A 23,697-nucleotide genomic window follows, 5' to 3' on the forward strand; every position below is an offset into this window, starting at 1 on the left:
CCCACCCTCTCACTATGAACTGACAACTGTAACATATGGTACAGCATCAGCACCCTTCCTAGCTACCAGATGCCTGCAGCAACTTGCTGAAGATGAAGAATCAAGGTTCCCCAGAGCAGCACAAGTTGTTCGCAGAGATTTTTATGTTGATGATTTATTAAGCGGCTGTGACGATATCCAGGATGCTCTTCAGTTGCAGTCTGAAATTATTAATTTACTAGAGAGTGGAGGATTTCACCTCAGAAAATGGTGTTCAAACCACCCAGCATTACTAGAAGCAGTTTCAGAAGAGGACAGGGAAACCCAGCTGCCTTTAAGTCTTGATGAAGGCACTAGTGTGAAATCTTTAGGCCTATTATGGCATCCAGTCACTGATCATTTTCTCATTTGTGGCAATCTGTATTCAGACAGTCCCTATCATGCTGACTCTCATGTAACTAAACGAAAGGTCTTATCTGTTATTGCATCAATATTTGATCCACTTGGGTTGGTCAGCCCTTTGGTAATTTCTTACAAGGTTTTTATGCAGAAACTTTGGCTAGTCAATCTGAACTGGGATGACAGACTACCATCTCAACTAGTCAGAGAATGGGAAGAACTTCACTTTAAGCCACAGGCAGTAAGAGAATTTTATATTGAGCGGTTAGTCACATGTAAGGGACCCCATGTTGATATACAAATTCATGGTTTTTCTGATGCTTCAGAACAAGCTTATGGAGCTTGTCTTTATGTACGGTCTGTCGACAAAGGGGGACAGACCTGTGTCAGATTATTATGTTCTAAATCCAGAGTAGCACCGGTGAAGAAACTGACACTACCAAGACTTGAACTGTGTGGAGCGCTACTACTTGCCCGACTACTCCACAAGACCCTTCCAGCTTTGTCTCTGCCAGTCAGCAAGCTGTACCTGTGGACAGACTCCACCATTGTATTAGCCTGGATCGCATCTCCTGCTACTCGCTGGAAAACATTTGTGGCCAACCGAGTCTCTTCAATTCAAGAATACACTCACAAGGCTGAATGGAGACATGTTCCTACCAGTTGTAATCCAGCAGATTTAATATCCAGAGGTGTTGCTCCAGAACAACTACGAGGTATGAACCTGTGGTGGCACGGACCATCCTGGTTAACTGAGCCCACTGAATCATGGCCAGACACAAGCTCAGCCCATGCAGAAGAGGAACTACCTGAGTCACGAAGCACACTTCCTGTAGTTATGTTGATAGGTACAAACTGGGATGAACTTATGCTGAAGTACTCGTCACTGTCCCGACTGACTCGAGTTACTGCATATTGTTGGCGATTTATTCACAATAGTGCCAATCCTCAAGACAAGAGGTTAGGGATATTAAGTACACAAGAGCTGCAGATGGCCTTGCACTCCTGTATCAAAATTGCACAGCAAGTGTGTTACGCTCAAGAGATAGCCAGTCTCAACTCTAAGTGTTGCATTTCAAGGAAAAGTAAAATTGCAGATTTACATCCTTTCTTAGATGATAAGGGAATGCTAAGGGTAGGAGGAAGACTAGTAAATTCAAAACTACCTTATGACAATAAGCACCAGCTTATCCTTCCTCCCCAGCATGCTCTCACAAACCTTGTTGTGATGGCAGAACACATTAGGCTTTTACATGCAGGTGCTCAATTAGTAATTGCATCATTAAGAGAAAGATTCTGGATTCCCACAGCTAGGGCAGTTGTTCGAAGAGTCATCCACAAGTGCCTCACCTGTTTTAGATTCAAGGCGTCAACAGCTGAACAGCTGATGGGACAGCTCCCTGTTACCAGAGTGCAACAGAGTCGCCCATTTCTTAATGTAGGAACTGATTATGCTGGTCCTTTCTTCGTCAAGAGGGGAAATGTAAGAAGCAAACAGACAACGAAGAGCTACATTGCATTGTTCATCTGTCTGGCTACCAAGGCTCTTCACCTGGAGGTAGTGAGTGATCTCTCTACTGATGCCTTTATGGCAGCCCTGAGGAGATTCATAGCTCGACGTGGGAAATGCTCCATCATCTATAGTGATAATGGGACTAACTTCATTGGTGCCAATAGAAGAATGCAGGATCTCCAAAAACTATTCCTTTCAACCAGCTTTTGTGAAGAGATAAGGAATTCATTAGCGATGGAAGGCATCACGTGGCACTTTATACCTCCCAGCTCTCCACACTTTGGCGGACTGTGGGAAGCAGCTGTCAAGTCCATGAAGTACCACTTGAGAAGAGTTGCGGGTAATGCGCTATTGACATTTGAGGAGCTATGTACCCTTACTGCACAGATAGAAGCCTGTCTTAATTCTCGCCCCCTATCTGCCTTATCTAATGACCCCAGTGACCTTAATTATTTATCACCTGCTCATTTCCTAATTGGTGCCCCCCTTACAACCATCCCTGAGCCTGACATTACTGACCTGCCCATCAACAGATTGTCTCGATGGCAGCGTATCCAGTCAATGCAGCAGCAGTTGTGGAAGAGGTGGTCTGCCGATTACCTGAACTCACTGCAGCAGAGGAAAAAATGGACCTGTCCCAAGGAGAACCTAGCTACTGGTACAGTTGTTCTTCTGAAGGAGGACAATCTTCCTCCTCTCTGTTGGAAGTTGGCTGTGGTGGAGACTGTTCACCCTGGGAAGGATGGACTTGCACGAGTGGCTACCATCAGAACAACCAGTGGTCTTTTTAAACGACCTGTTAACAAGTTAATTCCATTACCTATTGAGAACTAAACAGGATCGTTGTGGCTAAAATATAATGTGTTTCATGTGAATATTTTTTCTTGTTCATTTCAGAGTGTAATTATGGTGTTGTGTGTGCGTGATTTGAACTGAGAACTTATAGTGTGCTTAATTCATATTGCATAATAATGGATGAGGACACAGTCAACCTACTTAGTACCTTCTGTTAACAGTGTAAATATTTTGTTGCTTGTGTTTCTGTTTTGCCTATGTTTATATGTATATTTTGTTGAATGATCAACTCATTTTGGTTACTGTACATGAACTCTGTATGTCAGTGCCTGTGTGATATTTGAACTGAACTCTCATGAGGGCATGTCAGGCAATTTAATTCGGTTGAATCATGGTGATTCAACGGTGGGGAGCATGTTCCGGCCTAGCTATGGCTAGACCACCTACTTACTCGCTACCACTTTAGGACAGATAGCAGCACCCTTCAGCACCCAGCCGGAAGTGGTGTGGATGGAAGGGGATGAGAGACTGTCATGCTTGGGTGCCTCGTGCGAGAGGACACGAGAACATGTGACTGACTGTTATCGGGGCCATCTGCCCATCAATACTCAGTATTATGTATTTATAATGTGTTATATAAGTGTCTTAAATGTAATAAATGTTAGTATTTAATCAAGTGAGTGAGTTTACGTTCAAAACATAGATAGTAGGTATTTTGATGGCTAAAATATTTCTTCACCACAAAATTTTGTTTCATTTTCCCACTTAACATTCCCAGAAATTCTAGTGCACATGAGGAATTCGTGGACTGTGAACAGTTTGCCTATATTAATTAAGTTAATTAATTGTAATCTAAATTATTACATGGAGCTAGTTTTGAACGTACCACTACTACTTCTTTTTCCTCTTCTTTTTCTACCGCTTTTCCCACACCTGTGGGGTCGAGGGTGCAAACTGTGTCGCACATGGGGATTTGGCCCCGGCCCAGAAGAATTAATCAAAGGCAATTAAAATCCCCGACGCAGCCAGGAATCGAACCCGCAACCCTCTGAATCGAAGGCCTCAACGCGGACCATTCACCCAATGAGTCGGACAGTTTTGAACGTACTATAGAAACAGAAAACAACCGAAAGATATTCGAATTCCTGAAATGTTATAATGATGTTTGAAATATACAGTATGTTACATACCCAATACATATTATACAATCTTATTTATACTACATATGAATGAACGAAGACAATGAACGGAATCCTTCTCCTCGCCCCCAGTCACGGATAATCGGGTAGAGAACATCCGTCTATCTCAATCATTTCAATCACATGCAACAGTATTATTATGTATATAGCACACAAAACATATTCCTACGACACATGAACGAACGAAAACTGTGAACAGAACCACCAACCGGGGGAGAGAACATCCGCCCGCCTCAACCATTGCACTCACATACAACCGGTATTATTATTTTTTCTGGAAAATATCATATTATATTTACTACACATAGCCGATGAAAACAACGAACAGACACCGCCATTCCCCACAGTCACGGATGAGCAAGCTTGACTATATGGATACGTGGTCAACCGTACCTAGATCACCGTGGTATTTTTGATACCTTCAAGGGACTGTATCTCACTCAATAGACTGATTAATATTTATCTACGTATCTACTGGCTCTACAATTTTAGTTACTAAACTGAAATTGTAAACGCGCAGGAATATCTACGAACCTACGAGAGTTGTGCCATATTATATGTTATGTTTATATATGGATTCGGGAGTCTAGTGGATATGGATATGAAGCAAATTGACATCTCTGCAACACGGTTTTCAATGCTTTACCATTTCAACTTTTAAAAATTAGCCACTGCTGCTTCTTTTCTTCAATCTTTGTCCTAAATCTTTACACAACAGATGGGGCCAAGACAACAAAGAGATGTCGTTAAAAGTAAGAAAATGTATGTTCTAGCCCATATCATTCATTCTGTGTATGTCATGCCATGCCATGTTTGTTGACCGCTCACCCTGAAGGATCGTCACCGCTTCACCATCAGCTGCCATAGGAAGCTCAGGTGTGACTTAAGAGGTGTACTTCAGTAATGCGGAGTGAGGTTACTTCACGTTGCTTTCCTCATTAAGTCAGAAGATCCTATTAGGTCTGCAAAGCCCGCTTGAATGCATGTATCAACCGTCCCTACAAGCCATACCTTCACACCATTCATCACAGAGACTGCTTGCTCTCACCTCAGTCATTTCCCCATTGTTAAGGGCAAAATCGAAAGTAACAAACTTGCTCTAGACCGTGCTAGAAGACATCGTGCACTTTAAACGCTGTATCTCACCAGAAATGAATCTGGGATTAATTGCTGATGGTGGTGGTGGTGGTGGTGGTGGTAGTGATTATTGCTTTAAGAGGAAGTACAATTGAGCAACCATCCTCTTTATTTACGCTCATCACAGAGAAAAAGGAAGAGTTCCGACAGTGATATTGACAGGGAAACCTGTATTTCCTGAAGAAAATCTGCTGGGATCGTTTTGTCTTGCACAAATTTTACGTGTCCTCAGTGGTATTGGGATATAACAGTTAAACCACGGAAAAGCCACCAAGAAAGCAGTCAACGATTAAAATTACTGTATGGAGCCTCTTTCTATCCGCCCTTATACCGTTCCTATTTTTTTTCTAATGGCTTTACGTATCGTCGACACAGAGGTGTCTTATGGCGACGATGGGATAGGAAAGGCCTAGGAGTTGGAAGGAAGCGGCCGTGGCCTTATCTAAGGTACAGCCCCAGCATTTACCTGGTGTGAAAATGGGAAACCACGGAAAACCATTTTCAGGGCTGCCGACAGTGGGATTCGAACCTACTATCTCCCGGATGCAAGCTCATAGCTGAGCGCCCCTAACCGCACGGCCAACTCGCCCGGTATGTATATACCGTTCTTGCGTGAAGCAAAAATTAGTCTACGAGTACATTATAAAGTTTCAGTGCACTTAGTTGTCCGGCTACTTGGCTGTATGGTCAGCGTAGCGCTATTTGATTCAGAAGGCCCCGATTTCCATTCCTGGCCAGATCGGAAATGTTAACCATAAATGGTTAACTCCCTTGGATACTAGATATTTGTACTGTCCCCCAACATCGCTTCAACTCGCACACCTTACATAACACTACCCTCCAACACAATAACACACAGTTTCTCATACACGGCAGATGTCCGTCGTTCTTATTAATGGAGAGCGGCAAATTTTCTGTGATTTCAACAATTATGTATTTTTAAAAGTGCTCTTTACAACCTGCTATCTTATTTATTTATTTATTTATTTATTTATTTATTTATTTATTTATTTATTTATTTATTTATTTATTTGTTTATTTATTTGTTTGTTTGTTTATTTATTTATTTATTTATTTATTTATTTATTTATTTATTTATTTATTTGCAATTTCCTTCACGTCGCACCGACACAGATAGGCCTTATGGCAACGATGGTATAGGAAAGGGCTAGGGGTGGGAAGGAAGTGGTTGTGGCCTTAATTAAGATACAGCCCCATCATTTGCCTGGTGTGAAAATGGGAAACCACGGAAAACCATCTTCAGGGCTGCCGACAGTGGGGTTTGAACCCACTATCTCCCGAATATAAGCTCACAGCTGCGCGGCCCTAACCACACGGTCACTTGCTCAGTTATTCATTATTTTAAGTGTGATTAGTATGTTACGCATATTTAAATTTATTGCAATTTATATCTTAATCTTGTAGTACAAGAGCTATTTGCTATTCATTTTGTATCACCTTATTGTGATGCCCAAATGTAATATTCCAAAAAGGCAAACGATTAAAGAAACTTACCTTCTATAGGTATTAAAAGTCTCAGAAGCAGTTGTTCCGTAGGCAACGGCACTATGCGTGTACAGAAACGTGTAATCATATCTCAGTAACAGATATTTAGTCCGTAAATTCTATAAAAATTTAAAACACTGCTACCAGAACGTAGTAATGTACATGAGAACTGAATTGGTATTGTGTAAGTCAAATACTTCGGGGGTCATTTTAGTGTTATATTCCATTCATTTAGACCTCAGTGGCAGCATTGGACATTGGTGTGTTATTGCCATGGTAAACGTACTTTAAATATCAGAATGTTTTCTTGCGGCCATACATTATTCACTTAACGATCACAAACACGCACACACACAAGTACGCACTACTCACGATTGAACTTGGACGTCATTGAGCTGAACTTTCACTGGCACCATCACCGAGGGATGCTGAGCTCGCTGACACAGCACCATGGTCTGGTCTACACTGAGTCCTGACCTCGTATCTCTATCGACCGACTGTTCGGCATCGTACCGCCTTCCGTGCCTCAACTTTGAGGTAGAACAAGGAACAACTTTCACTGTGTGCAACACAACAACTGAAAAGTTTTCCATTATTCGACAAGAACGTTCTATAAGGCCCAGTTTCGGAGAATATCAGAATTTACTTAACATACACAGTTTAGTGTAAGTTTCGTGTAGGTTTATGACGGTGCTCCAAATATGGTCGTTTCCTACGCAAGGACAAACGATGCGTACCTGGGGCATATACGTCATAATTATGATGATTCGATGAATTTAACATCGTGGTGGTAGTGGTGACTGGTAGAGATTGTTTTCAGAACAATGGCACCTAGGCAATCACAAAGGTTAAAAAAATGGAAGACTTCTGACCTTTGGAAGAATGCGGCTATCGGCAAAATAAAATGTATGAGAAAGAAAGAATCTTTTCGTCTTGCAAACCAAATACCGTAGGAGTTGGAAGAGATTAAAAGTTGACTGCGGGAGGTCAGATAGGAAATGTGAGAGTGAGGACCCAGCCACAAATAAGTGGAAGCAATACCAGTACCAGGCTCAGTTAGGGGTTCCGTTATCGCCAAACCACGTTTCCTAGTTGAGATCCTCTGCGGGTTCCCATTTTGGCCTCCTATTAAGAAAGATAGGATATCCGTGGATGACTCCTACCACTCCTACTCACAGGGGTATGAATTTGACGTTCCTATATACTATTTTAAAGAGGCTGAAATACCGTAAACTAACGCTGAAAATAGGTTTTTCGGTGTGTCAATAATTGCACAAACACGAGTCTGTCGCATTGTTCGCAGTTCGAGTTATATTCAAGGATATCACCACATTTCTTCGAACACGAATTTCAGAAACATTTTGGGAGTATTTGAAGTTACATTCAAATGCATTATCTTCCTATGTCTTCACACTGGTCTGAGAGGCTCAGATGGCCCAAGTTGGCGGATTCGACCCCAGTTCAGTCCGGTGGTATTTGGAGGTATTCAAATAAGTCAACCTCGTGTCATGAATTTACTGCCACATACAATAAGTACTTCGGGGAAAAGCCAGTCTTCTTGGTGTCTTCGTAATTCGTAAAAGTTGTTAGTGGGACGTAAAACCACGATTATTATTTCTTCGTTCACTTTTTTCCGAAACACTTATTATCGACTTAAAAGTGATGCAAAGCTCTCTTACAGAAAGGTCAAGGTTGCGAATCCTAACCTAATGCGTACTCCAAGTTGTCAAGAGACCAATGAACTGATATATTGAGCTGGAATTTACTTGCAGCGCAATACATATATACGTTCCATCTATTCAATCAAAATTTAATAAAACGTCCCAGCACTGGTGTGGTGTCTTGTAGCTTTATTTCAAAGAACTTGCACGTTCCACTTGTGCCAACAAAAATAATCCAAAATGATGCCAATAATTTATTGTCTTCCTCGTCTGGCTCATCATACAAGGTTTGGAATTTTAATTTTATGTATACTGATGATGATGATGATGATGATGATGATCTTTACCTCTTTCAGACCACACCTACTGCGCGCGTGCTGCTCTGCTCCAAGTACAACAACACAGAAGAGGTGAGCTAGACTGATTGGTTTATTTATTTATTTATTTATTTATTTATTTATTTATTTATTTATTTATTTATTTATATGCCCAAAAATGTGGTCGTCTTAATAAAATATGTAATCTATGAACTTCTCAAGGTAAGGCTTCTAACGAACTCAGATTTTCCTTTACTGGAGGAGAGAATGGAAGTGGGGAAATAAACAGAGAAGGAAATTAATGTGTTGGGATTAGATCAGGAAAACAATAAGATCAATAAATAGGATGATGACCAATTCGCGGAGTGGACCAGACAATCAGTTTAGTAGTCCGGTGTTTGACATTGCGGAGGTGGTTCTCGTTATCGAATGGCATGAGTCAGTTTTAAAATATATCTCGATTACTACTTCCTGCCATGATTCTTAAACTAGATATAAAGGCTATACAATACGAACACAAAGCCTACATAAAACATTTGACTTACAGGAACCGGGCGAGTTGGCCGTGCGCGTAGAGGCGCGCGGCTGTGAGCTTGCATCCGGGAGATAGTAGGTTCGAATCCCACTATCGGCAGCCCTGAAGATGGTTTTCCGTGGTTTCCCATTTTCACACCAGGCAAATGCTGGGGCTGTACCTTAATTAAGGCCACGGCCGCTTCCTTCCAACTCCTAGGCCTTTCCTATCCCATCGTCGCCATAAGACCTATCTGTGTCGGTGCGACGTAAAACACCTAGCAAAAAAAGAAATGACTTACAGGAGTGCATGCATGGCCATGTCACATAAAGACATGTAGACTTTAAATTCACATATTATAATAAAAATGCATGAATAATTCAAAATCATCTGTAGCCTCATCATGGAAAATGCTTGCTCACAAACGTCATCTTCATACATAAGCTGGTTTGTTGCATGCAAAATTCCAAGTCGAAGCTGTGTATATATTAATGGGGTTTGAATACTTGTTGCATCGGCAAACGGTAATATTTTTGCACAGATTCTTTTGTGCTATGCAAATATCCCTTCTGCAGATTAATACTGTTCGTGCCAAAATTGACTGTACTTTCCGTACATTGTAGATCGAAAGTGCCACTGGATTGTGACCAAGTAATAAACCAAACGGCATAATAAAACAGTCCTGACGGGTCTTGGTCTATCAAGCGACCACTACTTAGCCCAAAGGCTTGCAGATTATAAGGTTATGCGTGGTCAGTGTAACGAATCGTCTGTGCCGTTATTCATGGCTTTATAGATTGGAGCCGCAATCTCATTGTCAAACAGCTCCTCAATTGTTCCGACGTAGGTTCAGTGGTCCTCGAACCAGCCATCAGGTCCAGAAAAACATTGGCCTGGCCGGGAGTCGAAACCACCGCCTTTGGGCAAGATACAGGCTCGTTAACCCTAGACCGCGTGATTGAATTGTGATGGATTAGCTGGAGTAAACCTTAAGGACGACAGCGATGTCCATTTTCACCGCCTTCTAATTCCTAAAATATTTTGCTCACTCAAACAACATGTCGCATTCAGGATATTGAGTCCAGTGATTCAAGATGCTGCCTCTGTATTATGAAGTCCGGGGTCATTAGAAATATTTCCGATAGTAAAATGCACAGAACCCTGTAAACACAATTCAGAACTGATAAACCTTGCATGCAAATGACATTATTATGATTAGTTAGTTATCATGTTATATATTATTTATGTTATGTTATTATGATTGTGATTGGTTGGTTGGTTGGTTGGTTGGTTGGTTGGTTGGTTGGTTGGTTGGTTGGTTGGTTGGTTGGTACCCTGTAAACACAAAAAAAAAACCACAATCACTCTGCTTACTGCAGAAGTATTCAGAACTGATAAACCTTACATGGAAGTGACATTATGATTAGTTGATTAGTGATGACTATGGACATCTGCACAATAAAGCCATGTGGACAATTGAAAACTGGGCGAATTGGCCGTGCGGTTATTGGAGCGCAGCTATGAGCTTGCACCCGGGAGGTAGTGGGTTCGAACCCCGCTATTGGCAGTCCTGAAGATGGTTTTCCGTGGTTTCCCATTTTCACACCAGGCAAATGATGGGACTGTAGCTCACAGTAATTAAGGCCACGGCCGCTTCCTTTTCACTCCTTGGTCTTTACCGCCCCATCGTCACCATAAGACCTATCTGTGTCGGTTGGACGTGAAGCAAATTGTAAAAAGAAAGCTGATACTGGGGACAGTCTTTATTGGAGACTTATCGTTATGAACTACGAGGATCCAGCGAGGTTTTCACCAAGGTTCTTTTGCCTCTGTAATTTAAACAATATATAGAAAAATCCTTAAACAAGCCCCCGAACACACATAAATAACGGTGCTCAAGTAAGCAGTGTACTTTTAAATACAATAAGATGTGCAGATGACATGCATCGAAGGGCTACAGGCACAAATAAATAAAGTCACAACTGTTGGAACTAAATTCGGCCTCACAATTAATGCCTGCAGAACTGAGCTGATAGTGTTCAGCTGTGACGACCTCTCGGAGGATAGCATAATACCAGAAGTTAGACGAAAAATACGGCATAAAATGTCAGGTTGAAGCAACGATAGCGAGCTACATAATAATTTCCAAACATCTTTCTGTATCAAACTGTCAAATCTGACACTAAGGCAGAGAATGATTAGATACCATACCTAAAAAGCCCTTCTGCATAGGGGAAAGAGCTGAACCTCAAAAACGACATTCGTGAACCCATTAACGGCGTTTGAAGTGTGGATTTATCGGAGAATGCTTCACGTTTCTCGGACTGATTTAATGTCGAACAATGATAGCCGATCGAGAATAAAAGTTGGTCGAAACAATAAAATGCTGTGATTCTCTGTTAGCATTACACAAAAGGAAATGTAACAGATGTTAAAAGAAAAAAAACAATCAATAGGGGCTGTGATAGGGTGACGGCCACACGTTTTGACCTAGAGTACGTACCAAGGGAAAGGTATAATCGAAATAATGTATGTATCGTATCTCAGTTTCCCTTTCGTATCCCTTTCGTAATTCAGTGCACGACTTGATGCTCTTGATGAGGTGGTGGAGGCTTCTTTCCAAAATGTGGAACGCACGTCCATCCCCATATCCGAGGCGTTGCCTAACTTTTACATCCCACTGCGCGCAAATAATATATTTCCCGACATGGGTTCCCTCTTCAAAAAGTGTTCAGTTTACCGTCCCGCACAACATATTTAGCTTTGCCAGGGTTGTTTTGAATCATCCTGTATATTCATTACGATGACATACGTTATCTTCTTCATGGATTGTTTCAGGCTGGGTCAAGCCACCGCATTGACATCATAGCTATACCACCGGTCTCCAGTAATGGTTTCTTAATAGACCCCGCAATTAGAACCGAGGCACCATCTACTCAACCACATGATGTGAGAAATGTGATACCGAGCGAGATGGCCGTGCGTTTAGGGCCGCAGAGCTGTTAGCTTGCCTTCGGGAGATAATGGGTTCGAACCCCAATGCCGGCAGCGCTGAAGATGGTTTCCTGTGGTTTGCCATTTTCACACCAGAAAAATGGTGGGGCTGTATCTTAATTAAGGCCACGGCCGATTCCTTCCCACTCCTAGCCATTTCATATCCCATCATCGCTATAAGACCTACCCGTGTCGGTGCGACGTAAAGCAACTTGTAAAAAAAGTTATATATATATGAACCTACAATCCTATATTACGCTGAGAAATATCATCTGAACTCCATAGAAGTATTAGAATTGATGATAGGATCAAGACGCACTATTACTCACATATTTCACAACTTTCGTAAGAAATTTAATTTGGATAACCAATGTACACCCATGTTCATAAAAACCAAAACACCTTGAAAGACTAGAGATAGGAAGTTCATATTCACAGGACATGTGCATTAGAATGTTCTGAATAAATGATTATCATTTAAACCATGTCGCCCCTCAGGTTCAAGGTCCACATCGCTAATTCGACGCACCACCACCGACTGGTAAAATGTGCCTGCGGCTCTCGCTGTCGCTATAAATCGAAGTTGATGGATCAGTGTGACTTGAGCAGACGTGTAGGATGCCTCGCAGACGTATGTGAGAATCGTACCGTCAAATGAGTGAGTTTGAAAGAGGGCGCATTATTGGCATGAGAGAACGTGATGTATCCATCCGGGAAACTGCTGCTCGTGTGGGACGAAGTGTCTCGGCAGTGCAACGGGTGTGTACAGAATGGTTCACAGAAGGTTGTAGAACACGGCGAGATGGGTCTGGTCGCACCACTCAGACCACCCCCTCGACACCTCATCCGAATGGCATTGCAGGACAGATCTGCGTCCTCCTCGACTCTGGCGCAACGCTGGAACAGTGTAACACATCGTACAGTATATTTATAATAAAATTATAACTTATGACATCGTACAGTATCAGGAGTGACAGCCCGTCGCCGTTTATTACGGTCTGGGTTACCGGCGCGTCGTCCACTTCACCGCCAACCTTTGACTAATGTGCATAAACATGCTAGATTACCATGGTGTATGGAACGACGTCACTGGGTACAGGAATGGCAGCAGATAGTGTTTTCGGACGAATCCAGGTTCTGTTTGATTGAAAATGATGGCCGCATTTTGGTTCACCGCAGACATGGGGAGAGGCGTCACACTGACTGCATTCGCACAAGACATACAGCGTCAAATCAAAGCCTTATGGTGTGGGGTGCTATTGGGTACAACCACAAATCACAGTTGGTGCGTGTCCAGGGCACTGTGACCAGTTTGACCAAAGTGACATCCTGCGACCCGTAGCCATACCTTTTCTGCACGACACCCAAGACGCCATATTTCAGCAGGACAATGCGCGACCATATGTTGCTGCACGAATACGTGCCTTCTTGTTGTCACAGGATGTCAGACTGTTGCCCTGGCCTCCCCGATCTCTGGACTTGTCGCCAATGGAAAATGTGTGGGATATGGTGAAACGACGGGCGCGGTGCTGTGACCCATTGCCAACCACCAAAGATGAACTGTGGAACCAGGTGAATGCAGCATGGATGGCTATACCCCAGGACGTCATTCGTGCCTTATACGCGTCGATGCCATCACGCATGGAACAAGTTATCAGTGCTCATGGAGGACCCAGTGCCTACTAGGCAACAGGACACATGCTGAACCTAGGTGATGAAATGCTAATCGTTTCTGCAGAACATACTGATGAGCATCTCCTGTTAATATGAACTTTCTATCTCCAGTATTTCAAAGTGTTCTCTTTTTTATGAATATGAGTGTATTAAGGACATCAGGTTAGCAGCCCTGAAAGCTTCGTTAAAACATCATTACACTCTTAGCTATATCTTTGTCCTATATGGAGTTCCTCGTGGTTTTCAATTGATTGATACAATTTTTATTAAGTAACTAGCAAATGCACCCGTGCTTCGCTACGGTAGTCTACATTCTATACGGATTTTTCCGTAAATTACTGTGAAGGGAGTGACTAAGATTTAATATTAAATTGCATGTCTCTTAGCGTTATCCGAGAAACAAAACAGGGACGACGCCATACGTTGTTCCAGATGTAAGGTAGGCATTGGGGAAGTTTTGAGGATAATGGCAGGCCACATTTCCTACGGCCAATCACAATCGAGTTCGGGAGTTTCTACTATAACGGCAGGCTCACTTGGCAACTGCGTTTCACAATACAGATGGAGAGTTATCATTATAAACACAGATCCGTTTTCCTAACGCAAGTCACAATCGAGTTGGAGAGATTTGATTATAATCGAGAAATTCAGCGCTATCTAACGTATCTACAATCGTGACACTACAAGAAGTCATAGGATCAAACTTGTAGAATTCTCCAAATTGAACGGCGATTGTGCTATCTGTTTTGTTAATACGATTCACCGTGTAGCCACCAATTATCCCGAAACGAATGTATTTCGATATTTTCTATGGCCAAAAGTTTTACATTTGAACAGCTTCATAAGAAAGAGTATCCAGGTTTCGGCATTAGGGCTCGCTTACATACGGAGTCCGCAGAGGCAAAGGGGTATGTCTTATACCCCCCTTTCCGCGAACTGAGTCACACAAACTAGGTTTCTTTGTTCGTTCAGCACGCCTTTGGAATGATCTCCTCGCCAACATTAAATGAAGAAATGTAAATATGGTTAAATGTTATGTTAGGAAGCACATGCGGTGAGAAAATGCATGTGAATATGCGGAAGAATGAACCAGGGAGTGGAAGGTTGTGTATATGAGAAATATGTATACATCAGGCTATACTTTTTTTCTTTAGCTGTAAATAGTGTTTGTGACTGTTTTAGTTTAGGATTTAGTTAATTATTTCAAAGGTCATGAGGCACTACGTGTAGGGGACTTGTCCTTTTCCCCTGGCCTTCCATAGATACTGCAAAGGTTTGTGGTAAATAAATAATGAATGAATGAATGTATGAATGAATGAATGAAGGATGGAAGGAATGACAGCCGGATAGGGCAAATGCGTAAATACGTAAATAGGTAAAGAGATAAGAAGATGGCTTATTGTACTATTACTTACGCCTAGAGGCAAGACAGAGGCAAGAAATTAAAGCGGAAAAGAAGTAGAATAGATATACCGTAAAAATTATAGCAAATGCCAGAAAACAACTTACGGTGTGAAATAATGGGCTACGTCCAGCGGTACTGTTCAAATATTAACAGCGCCTCTTAGTTCTTTTCGAGGACGATTTTAACCTCCAACTGTATTCCGCCAATATCCCGCGGAATGGCCGACTGAAGTCTCTCTCACTTTCTACCCAAGCAACAACCTCGTGTTTACAGTAATAATGACGAAAATGGAAATATATTACTTCCCTGCTGGGAAGCAGTCAGAGACGTTGCCATGGTAACCTGTAGGTTCGTTGTCGGTCTTTCGGGCGCACAATGCAGAGCATAAGACCCGCAGAAAATAGTAATATGAAGAGTAAGCGAAATTATGAACACAAAAATGTTGTTTATAATGGAGGGACGTTTCACACATGGTTCACGGATTGTACAGAAAATCAATAGTATGAGAGAAAATGGAAGAAAACTGTTCGGTTTCCCTATAACCCGCCCTCCTTCCGTCTATTCATAGATTATTAAATCATATGCATATCAAAACCTTCCCCGGGATGAGCATACTCTAAATAGGAAGATTGGTCGAGATCTCTCCAGCCGTTTCGCCGTGATGGTGGAATATACAGACAGACAAGAAAAATAAAAACCACTGGTACTGATACGAAATTACAGACAGCGGACCCCCTACAACTTTATTTATATAGAGAGGTAGGCTATCTATCATATGTTTGTTTGTTTGTTTGTTTGTTTGTTTGTTTGTTTGTTTGTTTGTTTGTTTGTTTGTTTGTTTGTTTGTTTGTTTGTTTGTTTGTTTGTTTGTTTGTTGGGTATTCAGCCCGAAGGCTGGTTGGATCCTCAACAGATTCACCATTAGCTGCCGTAGATGGCCTAGGTGTCACTGAAGAGGCGTACTAGGGAAATGAGGAGTGTGGTAGTTTCCCGTTGCTTTTCTCACTGAGCCAGAAGTTGCAATTGCACATCAGTCTGCCAAGCCCGCTGAAAAACGTGCACCAACCAACCCTGTGAGCGACATTTTCACACCATTCACAGCAGGGACTGGCTGAATAAAGAATGGCATTACTAGCGTCACTCATACCTCAGCCACTTTCATAGGGTAAACTTGGCAAATATGGGCACTAAGGTAATATGGGCAGATTTAAGAAATTTTTCATTTTTCACGCAATGGTAGCGAGTAGAAGCATGCGCTCTGCTAGGTTGGTGATCGTGAAGTGTCATGCCTGCTCAGTATGTTAAAGGTTGTCTTCTACTGTGCTAACGGAAGCTGAAAAGAACATGGTTTGAGGTAAGTAGACCAGTCTACTCTTCCAAAATCGAGGCGTTATAATAACTCAGTTAATTTACTTAAGGCACTACACGCAAAATAAGTTTATTTTTCAAGAAATGTTACTAGGGGTAGCTTGCAAGGTTAGTGTAGGGTATGTTGTAGCGAGAGGATACGCGCTTGTGAGTTAGTTCTTTCCCATTAATGCCAAATTCTGAAATGTGGCACTAAGGCAAAAATGGGCAGTGACATTGTAGGTAATATGGGCATCATCAAATTACATTGTATTTACGTGATGGGCTCTGAGATAGACTTATTCTTTTTTATTTCTAAAGCAATCTGTACGTTTTCATGTTAATCGATTAATATAGCATGTAGCTATATCGCAAAAAATAAATTTTTCCTTTTTTTTCCAGATTATGATGTAAAATGGGAATGAACGAGCGGGTATCCGCCAGAATTGAGATAAAGAGGATATATCGCGTGTTGTAATAACAGTAAGAAATGGCGATTGTAATCATTTACAAGCATCTAGAACTTATAATGTGCCTAGACAAACTTACAATTCTTGATAAAAAAAGATGAAGGATTTGAATCTGCGAAACAAGCCGGCCAGAATATTTAATGCCGACGAGTCAGGACTCCAAATGAACACGAGGGGTGGCCATGTTGTATGTGAAAAAGGAAAAAAATTAGTCCAGTTCCAAAACTGAAGATGACAACTAGTAACCGGGGAAGACGTAAGTGTTCTGCAAGAGAACTTGCAAGTGAAGAAAATCTGGCTTCAGCGCAGAAAAGGGCTAGGTCTATCGCAGGAGTCAGTAGAGGAGGTTTAGCCGCAAAGTGTAAAGCCATACGGAGCAACAAATTTTCCTGTATTTGTCCTGCGTGTAAGGGGAATTATTATGATGAGAGTGAAGGGCAGAAGTGGGCTAAGTGTTGTGGTTCATGTGCTAAGTGGTTCCATGAGGAGTGCGTAGAGATGGAAGGTGATTCTTTCTATTGTGATGAGGGCAGTTAAAAACCTTGTCAGTATTTATGACTCAGAGTACTCTCATGTGACTGTTTCTGTTAGACTAATCCTTTTACTTTTCATATTACACACAGATTTGGCCAGTTTTATGTTACTTACATTCTCTAATTCAATTCAAGTGATTCCAAGTTGATAACTTAATAATGGTATTAGTTCTACTTCCTTGGTAGCATTTGTTCATGATCAGTGTTTAATTATAATATATATTTACCCTTATTTCATATATGTATGTTCAATACAACCACCTTGTTACAATACAAAATGAATATAACCATATCAGTGGCTCTAATTGTGATTTAATAACTTGTGCCCATATTACCAGAAAATGTTCCCATATTACCTTAAGAGTTTGGCAAATATGGGCAGTTGCAGGGTTTTCTGTGAATCTGCACAGTATGTCAACCACTATGGGATAGAGACTAGTTCAAGCTTTATTCGAATGGAAATGGTTGTAAAAATTCAAGGATTTTTTACCAGGAAAATGGAGGTTGTTTTAGTGCTCCTTTTCTTCAGATATACCTTATGGTGCCCATATTTGCCAAGTTTACCCTATTGTCAAAGCCAAGTATAAGACTGAGACAGGTCAATGAAAGTAACAATTTTATTCTAGTCCATACCAGAAGACGTAGTGCACTGGAAACACTACATCTTGCCAGCAAAGGCATAGATGTATTTTACACGACCTTTGGAGTTGTAAATCAACTTTTTATATAATCCTGGTCATTTTTGGCAGTCTCCAAATGGGGAAGCATAAATAAATGCATTTCTCTGCCAAAATGCCGTATATTGTATGTAGATGAAGAGAAGTGTACTAAGAGGAACACAAACACCCAGTCCCTGAACCAGATGAATTAACCAAACAAAGTTAAAATCCTCGGTCCGGTCGGGAATCGAAACGAGGGCCCTCTGAAATGAATACCAGTACGCTAACCATTCAGCCAAGGATGCAAACAAAACGTAAACTGTTATATTTTGTGTGAACAAATTAGTCTTCTATAAAACATACATTGATTTAAATGAAAATAGGTAAGAGTGAACATATGTTCTGTAGCACCGTACCGAGAACTCCAGAATTTATCAAGAGAGAATCTGAAGCTGAAGTTGAATTTATATTCACTATTTATCGAATAACTACAACATTAAATAATTTATGGTAGTGAAAGTGCATGCATATAGAACAAATCAAATACCTAGCCATTGATCACCTGTACAGAGAATAAAACTTTCAGCACAGAAATATACCGTTTTATTCTTCGTATCGCAGTTTGTCAATATATCTGCTTCATCAGAATAACACGGTTACGCCCTGTTGATTTTGCATATTGTGGTCAAATGAACTATTGAACATTTTTCAGTGCGCAATGCCGATGAATGCATATAAAAACAAGTGCTCTTAGGTGTGATAATACGAAAACAATAATTATTGTTGTGATAGACAGCTGTTGATTGGTTCATAATATTCTTATACCGAATATAACATTGATTTAAATATTCACTAATATCTCAACCTCCAGATTCTTAGCAGCGTTCCTAGTGCCAGCTGTTTATACACTACAACCCCGGTTAATCGAACTAAAGGTGGGGAGGGGAAAGCCGTTTCGGATAACGATTTTTTTCGATTAAGCCAAGAACACCTCTGTAATTTTTTATATAGTTACATTATGTAATTCTGAAATGTTTTGAAGATCGAACGAATTGAAAACTCCCTTTATAGGCTCTTTATTAAAAAGATGATTTGTAGGATTTTGCACAACATCGATATGTGCTTAGTATGAATTACACATTCAAAAACTCAGTAATTTATTTATTTATTTTTTGTTTCTAGCGTCCCTTCCAAAGTTTTCGAGCAGCAATGTCCCGCCATCTTTTCTTTAGAAGGACGTTAGCCAACGTTGGATAACTGCATTGTTCAACAAATCTTAGGGCAACTTAAAATAACGACACATGTATGCACTATGGTGACTATATTGCTTTAAGGCTACGGCCACACTTATGAGATATCACGCTGCGTTACTGCGTGAAATCTTGCGTCAAAAATCCACAACACTAATTTGGAAGGGACCGGCAACACGCATTGTTACAGAGATCGGTTAACCGGGTTTTACTGTACATGACCTATCAGGATTCTAAGCGTTGATCAAATATCTTGATAGAGACCCTTCTCAAAGAATAAGGGTATCTCCTTCCTGTATTCAAAGCCGTTGGATCTTATCCCAGGAGACAAGGCGCGTCTTTAAGGTCGCCCGCTCGAGAATGGGCCGAGGTCCATTTTGTTTGCGTGATTTCCCGGTCAGTGCCTGCCCTCACTTGCGGAAGGAAGACGTTGCGGTATTGCGCTCATGTTTGAACATTGCGCGTGGTCCATCTGCGTTCGTTTATTACTTTCACTTTGCAAAATGGAATTAGACAGTGATTTAATTATTTTGGAGGTACAAAAATACCCGTGCCTTTACGATAGCAAGGACCAAAAAGACAAAAACAGGAACATGAGTAACATCATTAACGGGCGCTGTGTTGGGGAGACGTGTTTCTTTTGCTGATAGCATTTTTTAACAAAGAGAAAAACATTTTAAATGAATTCACGGACATTCTTTAATACTCGACAGTTTCTCTTGGTTGTCTTTTAGTTTATAGTGTACGAGCACAAATTGTCCACTTGATGACCTGTGAGTTATAGGATGGATCCAATACACTGACTTAGCAAATGTCATGGGATAGTCACACAATAGCGTGTGGGGCCTCCTCTGGCCCTGCGAACTGCAGTGAGACGCCGTGGAAGTGAGTCGACAAGTCCCTGGTAGTCCTCTGGACGTAGCTGACACCAAATCGTTTGCAGAGCGGCCGCCAATGCTGGTCCGTTCGTGGGTGCAGGATCCATGGCACGGAGCCTGCGTTCCAGGACATGCTCGATAGGGTTCATATCGGGGCTCCTGGGTGGCCATGGCAGTCGTTGGACCTCCGCTACATGTTCCTGGAACCATTCCCGGGCGAGGTGGGAGCGATGTGGCGGCGCGTTATCATCTTGAAACACCGCAGAACCGTCTGGGCTCTGGAAGGTCAAAAATGGGTGGAGATGGTCTCCGAGCAGCTCAACATACCGCGTACCATGCAAAGTCTCTTCCAGAACAACTAGGGGGCCCATTCCATACCAGGAAAATGCATCCCAGACCATAACAGACACACCAGCGCCCTGGACCACACCTTGAAGCAGGCGGGATCCATCGCTTCATGTGGTCTGCGCCATACACGGTGCCTCCCATGGGCATGGTGCAGTTGAAATCGTGATTCGTCCGACCATATCACGTTACGCCATTGTTCCAGTGTCCATCCCTGATGACTCGCGACAAATGCGCGTCGTCGTGCCCGATGATGTTTGGTTAACAGTGGCACCCGTGTGCGGCGCCGGCTCCCATACCCCATAGAACCCATGTTCCTACGGATTGTCCACTGGGAGACCTGTCTAGCACGACCTGTGTTGAATTGAGCCGTGATTTGTTGCACGGTTACCCGTCTGTCACTAGTGACAATCCGTCTCAGATGTCGCCGGTCACGGTCATCGAGGGTGGCTGGACGGCCGGTCGTTAGTCTCTTGTGGACGGTGACACCCGCATTCAACCATTTACGACACACCCTGGACACGGTTGATCGTGTGAAGCCGAATTCCCGCACCACTTCCGAAATCGCACTTCCCATCCGACGGGCACCGACCACCATAACCCGTTCGAACGGTGTCAGCTCACGACGACGTTCCATGTTACACCTGTCACATGCGCAGCCACTCCTCGCAAGGTCTCCTATACAACTGCCGCTGGCACAGAGGGCGTGTGGTGCGCAGACAACACACCTGCGCATCAGTGCTCCACTATCCCATGACATTTGCTCAGTCAGTGTATTTTCTTTGACGACGACGACAACGAACAACCAACGCAGCACACAACGCAACAATGATGTTATTATTTAACGGAATTCCTTCCATATGCAGAGCAATGGCGATGCTTTTGTTACTTAACAATATACAACACACTAATAACATCAGGCCGTGTAAACACGCAAGTGTGGCCACCCACCTCACAGGTCGTTCAGCTGTGTGAAAAACAACCAGTAACGCAGCTTGAAATCACGCAAGTGTGGCCACCCACCTCACAGGTCGTTCAGTTGTGTGAAAAACACGCAGTAACCCAGCTTGAAATCACGCAAGTGTGGCCACCCACCTCACAGGTCGTTCAGCTGTGTGAAAAACACGCAGTAACGCAGCTTGAAATCACGCAAGTGTGGCCCTAGCCTAAAGGAAAAATTATTTCAGAGTCATTTCGGGTTTCGGTTGAGTTCAAGTTCGGTTAACGTGGTTTTAGTGTATATGGCCTATGAGGATGGTAATTGTTGATCAAATATCTTATAGAGACCCCTTCTCGAAGAATAATGGTATCGTCTTCCTGTGTTCAGAATCGTTGGATCGTATCCGAGTGTAGTCACTTGGTATTTGTAAGACAGTTGTGTCAGGAGGCTTATTTTTTTCTCTGGAAAAATTCTGGCATAACTGCTTAGTAGTCGAAGATAAATTTAACACTCATTACTAGATAGAGAATAGGGAAAAGGAGAATAGAATGAGACCAAGAGAATCAGATATACAAGACAGAAAGAGACTGCACATGTAAGGGTAGTAATATCAAACTCAGCTGGGTTAGAGGGTTAGAACATACCAGACATTAGATTCCAATCTTTTAACCATGGTCCGTTTACCATCTGTGCCTTGGAGGCTTTAGAGGAGGTCTACTCAGCCCCGTAAGGTCAATTCGCAAGATATTTAATCCCACCCTCGGCCATACTAAGAGAGATCCTTTGTCGTTTGCTCATTTCATGTGCAGGCGAGTGAGAGGATGGTAGGCCATCCAACATATTCAGTGGCTACTTCCTCCTCAATTTTCTTGCTTGAATTAACTAAAAATACTAGGTCGATGTCATTTCCCACATTTATTCATGTTACGAATAGTAAAATGCTGGAAGAGCAGTTTCACAATAGTCTTGCCTCAGTGAAGGTGCAGTTGTACACACCTGACAAGCCGACGCGATAAAGGACTGTCCAGTTCAACCGTAAGAATATAGGTTCTGTTCCTCGTCAGGAATTTGAAAAATTTGGAAGCGAAATTTCCACTTCTGACTTTCAGTCCGTCAATACCAAAAATGAGTACAGTTAACTCCTAATGGCAAAGAGGGCCGGGCAAGCGAACTGTTGAGTTGGACCAGACAGATCGTAATTAAACTTGATAAGATGATCAAGTAAGACATCAAAAACATCGCTGCACTCCTGCCGTTATTACATGGACTAACAATATGAAACATTCAGTGATTCTGAACAGGACCCCGCCAGTTCCTTCGTTTTTCCCAATACAAATTTATAATAGTATGTACGTTTATATTCAGTGTTTTACGTATAAAACCTGAACGCTCGCACGAGGGAGAAGTCTAAAACCGCTGCTGATTGAATTTTATGTACCACTTCTAAATTAACGCGCATTTCCTCGATAAGAAACAATATACGAGTACATATGAACGAAGCATCTATTGCAGCTAATGGCGATTGGAGTAATACAAACATTTCATATAACAGCCTAAATCACTCGTTATTACCGAACTGAGTTGGTGAGTTATTTCTCTGTTTGCAGCACGTTGCATGGTATCTGTGAAATTTCCTGCCACAGAGCTTTCGGATGGACTGCGTCTTCGGCTGATGGTAATTCTTGTTCCGGCATACATTTTGACGAAAGCCGTGCACTGAAAATCTAGTCACTATGTGACGTAGTTCGTACAATGGCCGAGTTCAATCGCCTGATATCAATATAATCATAGCGGGCATTGTAGAGACAAGTTAATAATAATAATAATACTAATAATAATAATAATAATAATAATAATAATAATAATAATAAAAATGGCAAAATTCGTATCAGGAAGACCTTCAGCTAGCTTTCGACAAACTAGTACATTGGGCGGATGAGAATGAGTTACATATAAATGAGGAGAAACCAGTAACACTGGCGTTCAGAAGATGGAAGGGGGAAGTGGGGAACGTGGAATATACATATAAGAACTATGCAATTTATTTATCCGAGCTGAGTGGCTCAGACAGTTGAAGCGCTGGCCTTCTGACCCCATCTTGGCAGGTTCGATCCTGGCTCAGTCCAGTGGTATTCGAAGGTACTAAAATACGTCAGCCTCGTGTCAGTAGATTTACTGGAAC

The 23,697-nt window shown here is 42.0% G+C and overlaps 1 protein-coding gene across 1 annotated transcript in view; it reads left to right on the forward strand.

The window, feature by feature from the left end:
- Window positions 1-23,697, forward strand: part of LOC136857113 (heat shock 70 kDa protein 12A) — a 560,524-nt gene that overhangs the window by 308,960 nt on the left and 227,867 nt on the right. The window contains exon 2 of the mRNA XM_067135515.2: window positions 8,546-8,599. Coding sequence (XP_066991616.2) covers window positions 8,546-8,599 — 54 coding nt within the window. The remainder of the gene's footprint in view (window positions 1-8,545; window positions 8,600-23,697) is intronic.

This window comes from Anabrus simplex, chromosome 1 (assembly GCF_040414725.1).
Source record: "Anabrus simplex isolate iqAnaSimp1 chromosome 1, ASM4041472v1, whole genome shotgun sequence".
NCBI lineage: Eukaryota > Metazoa > Arthropoda > Insecta > Orthoptera > Tettigoniidae > Anabrus > Anabrus simplex.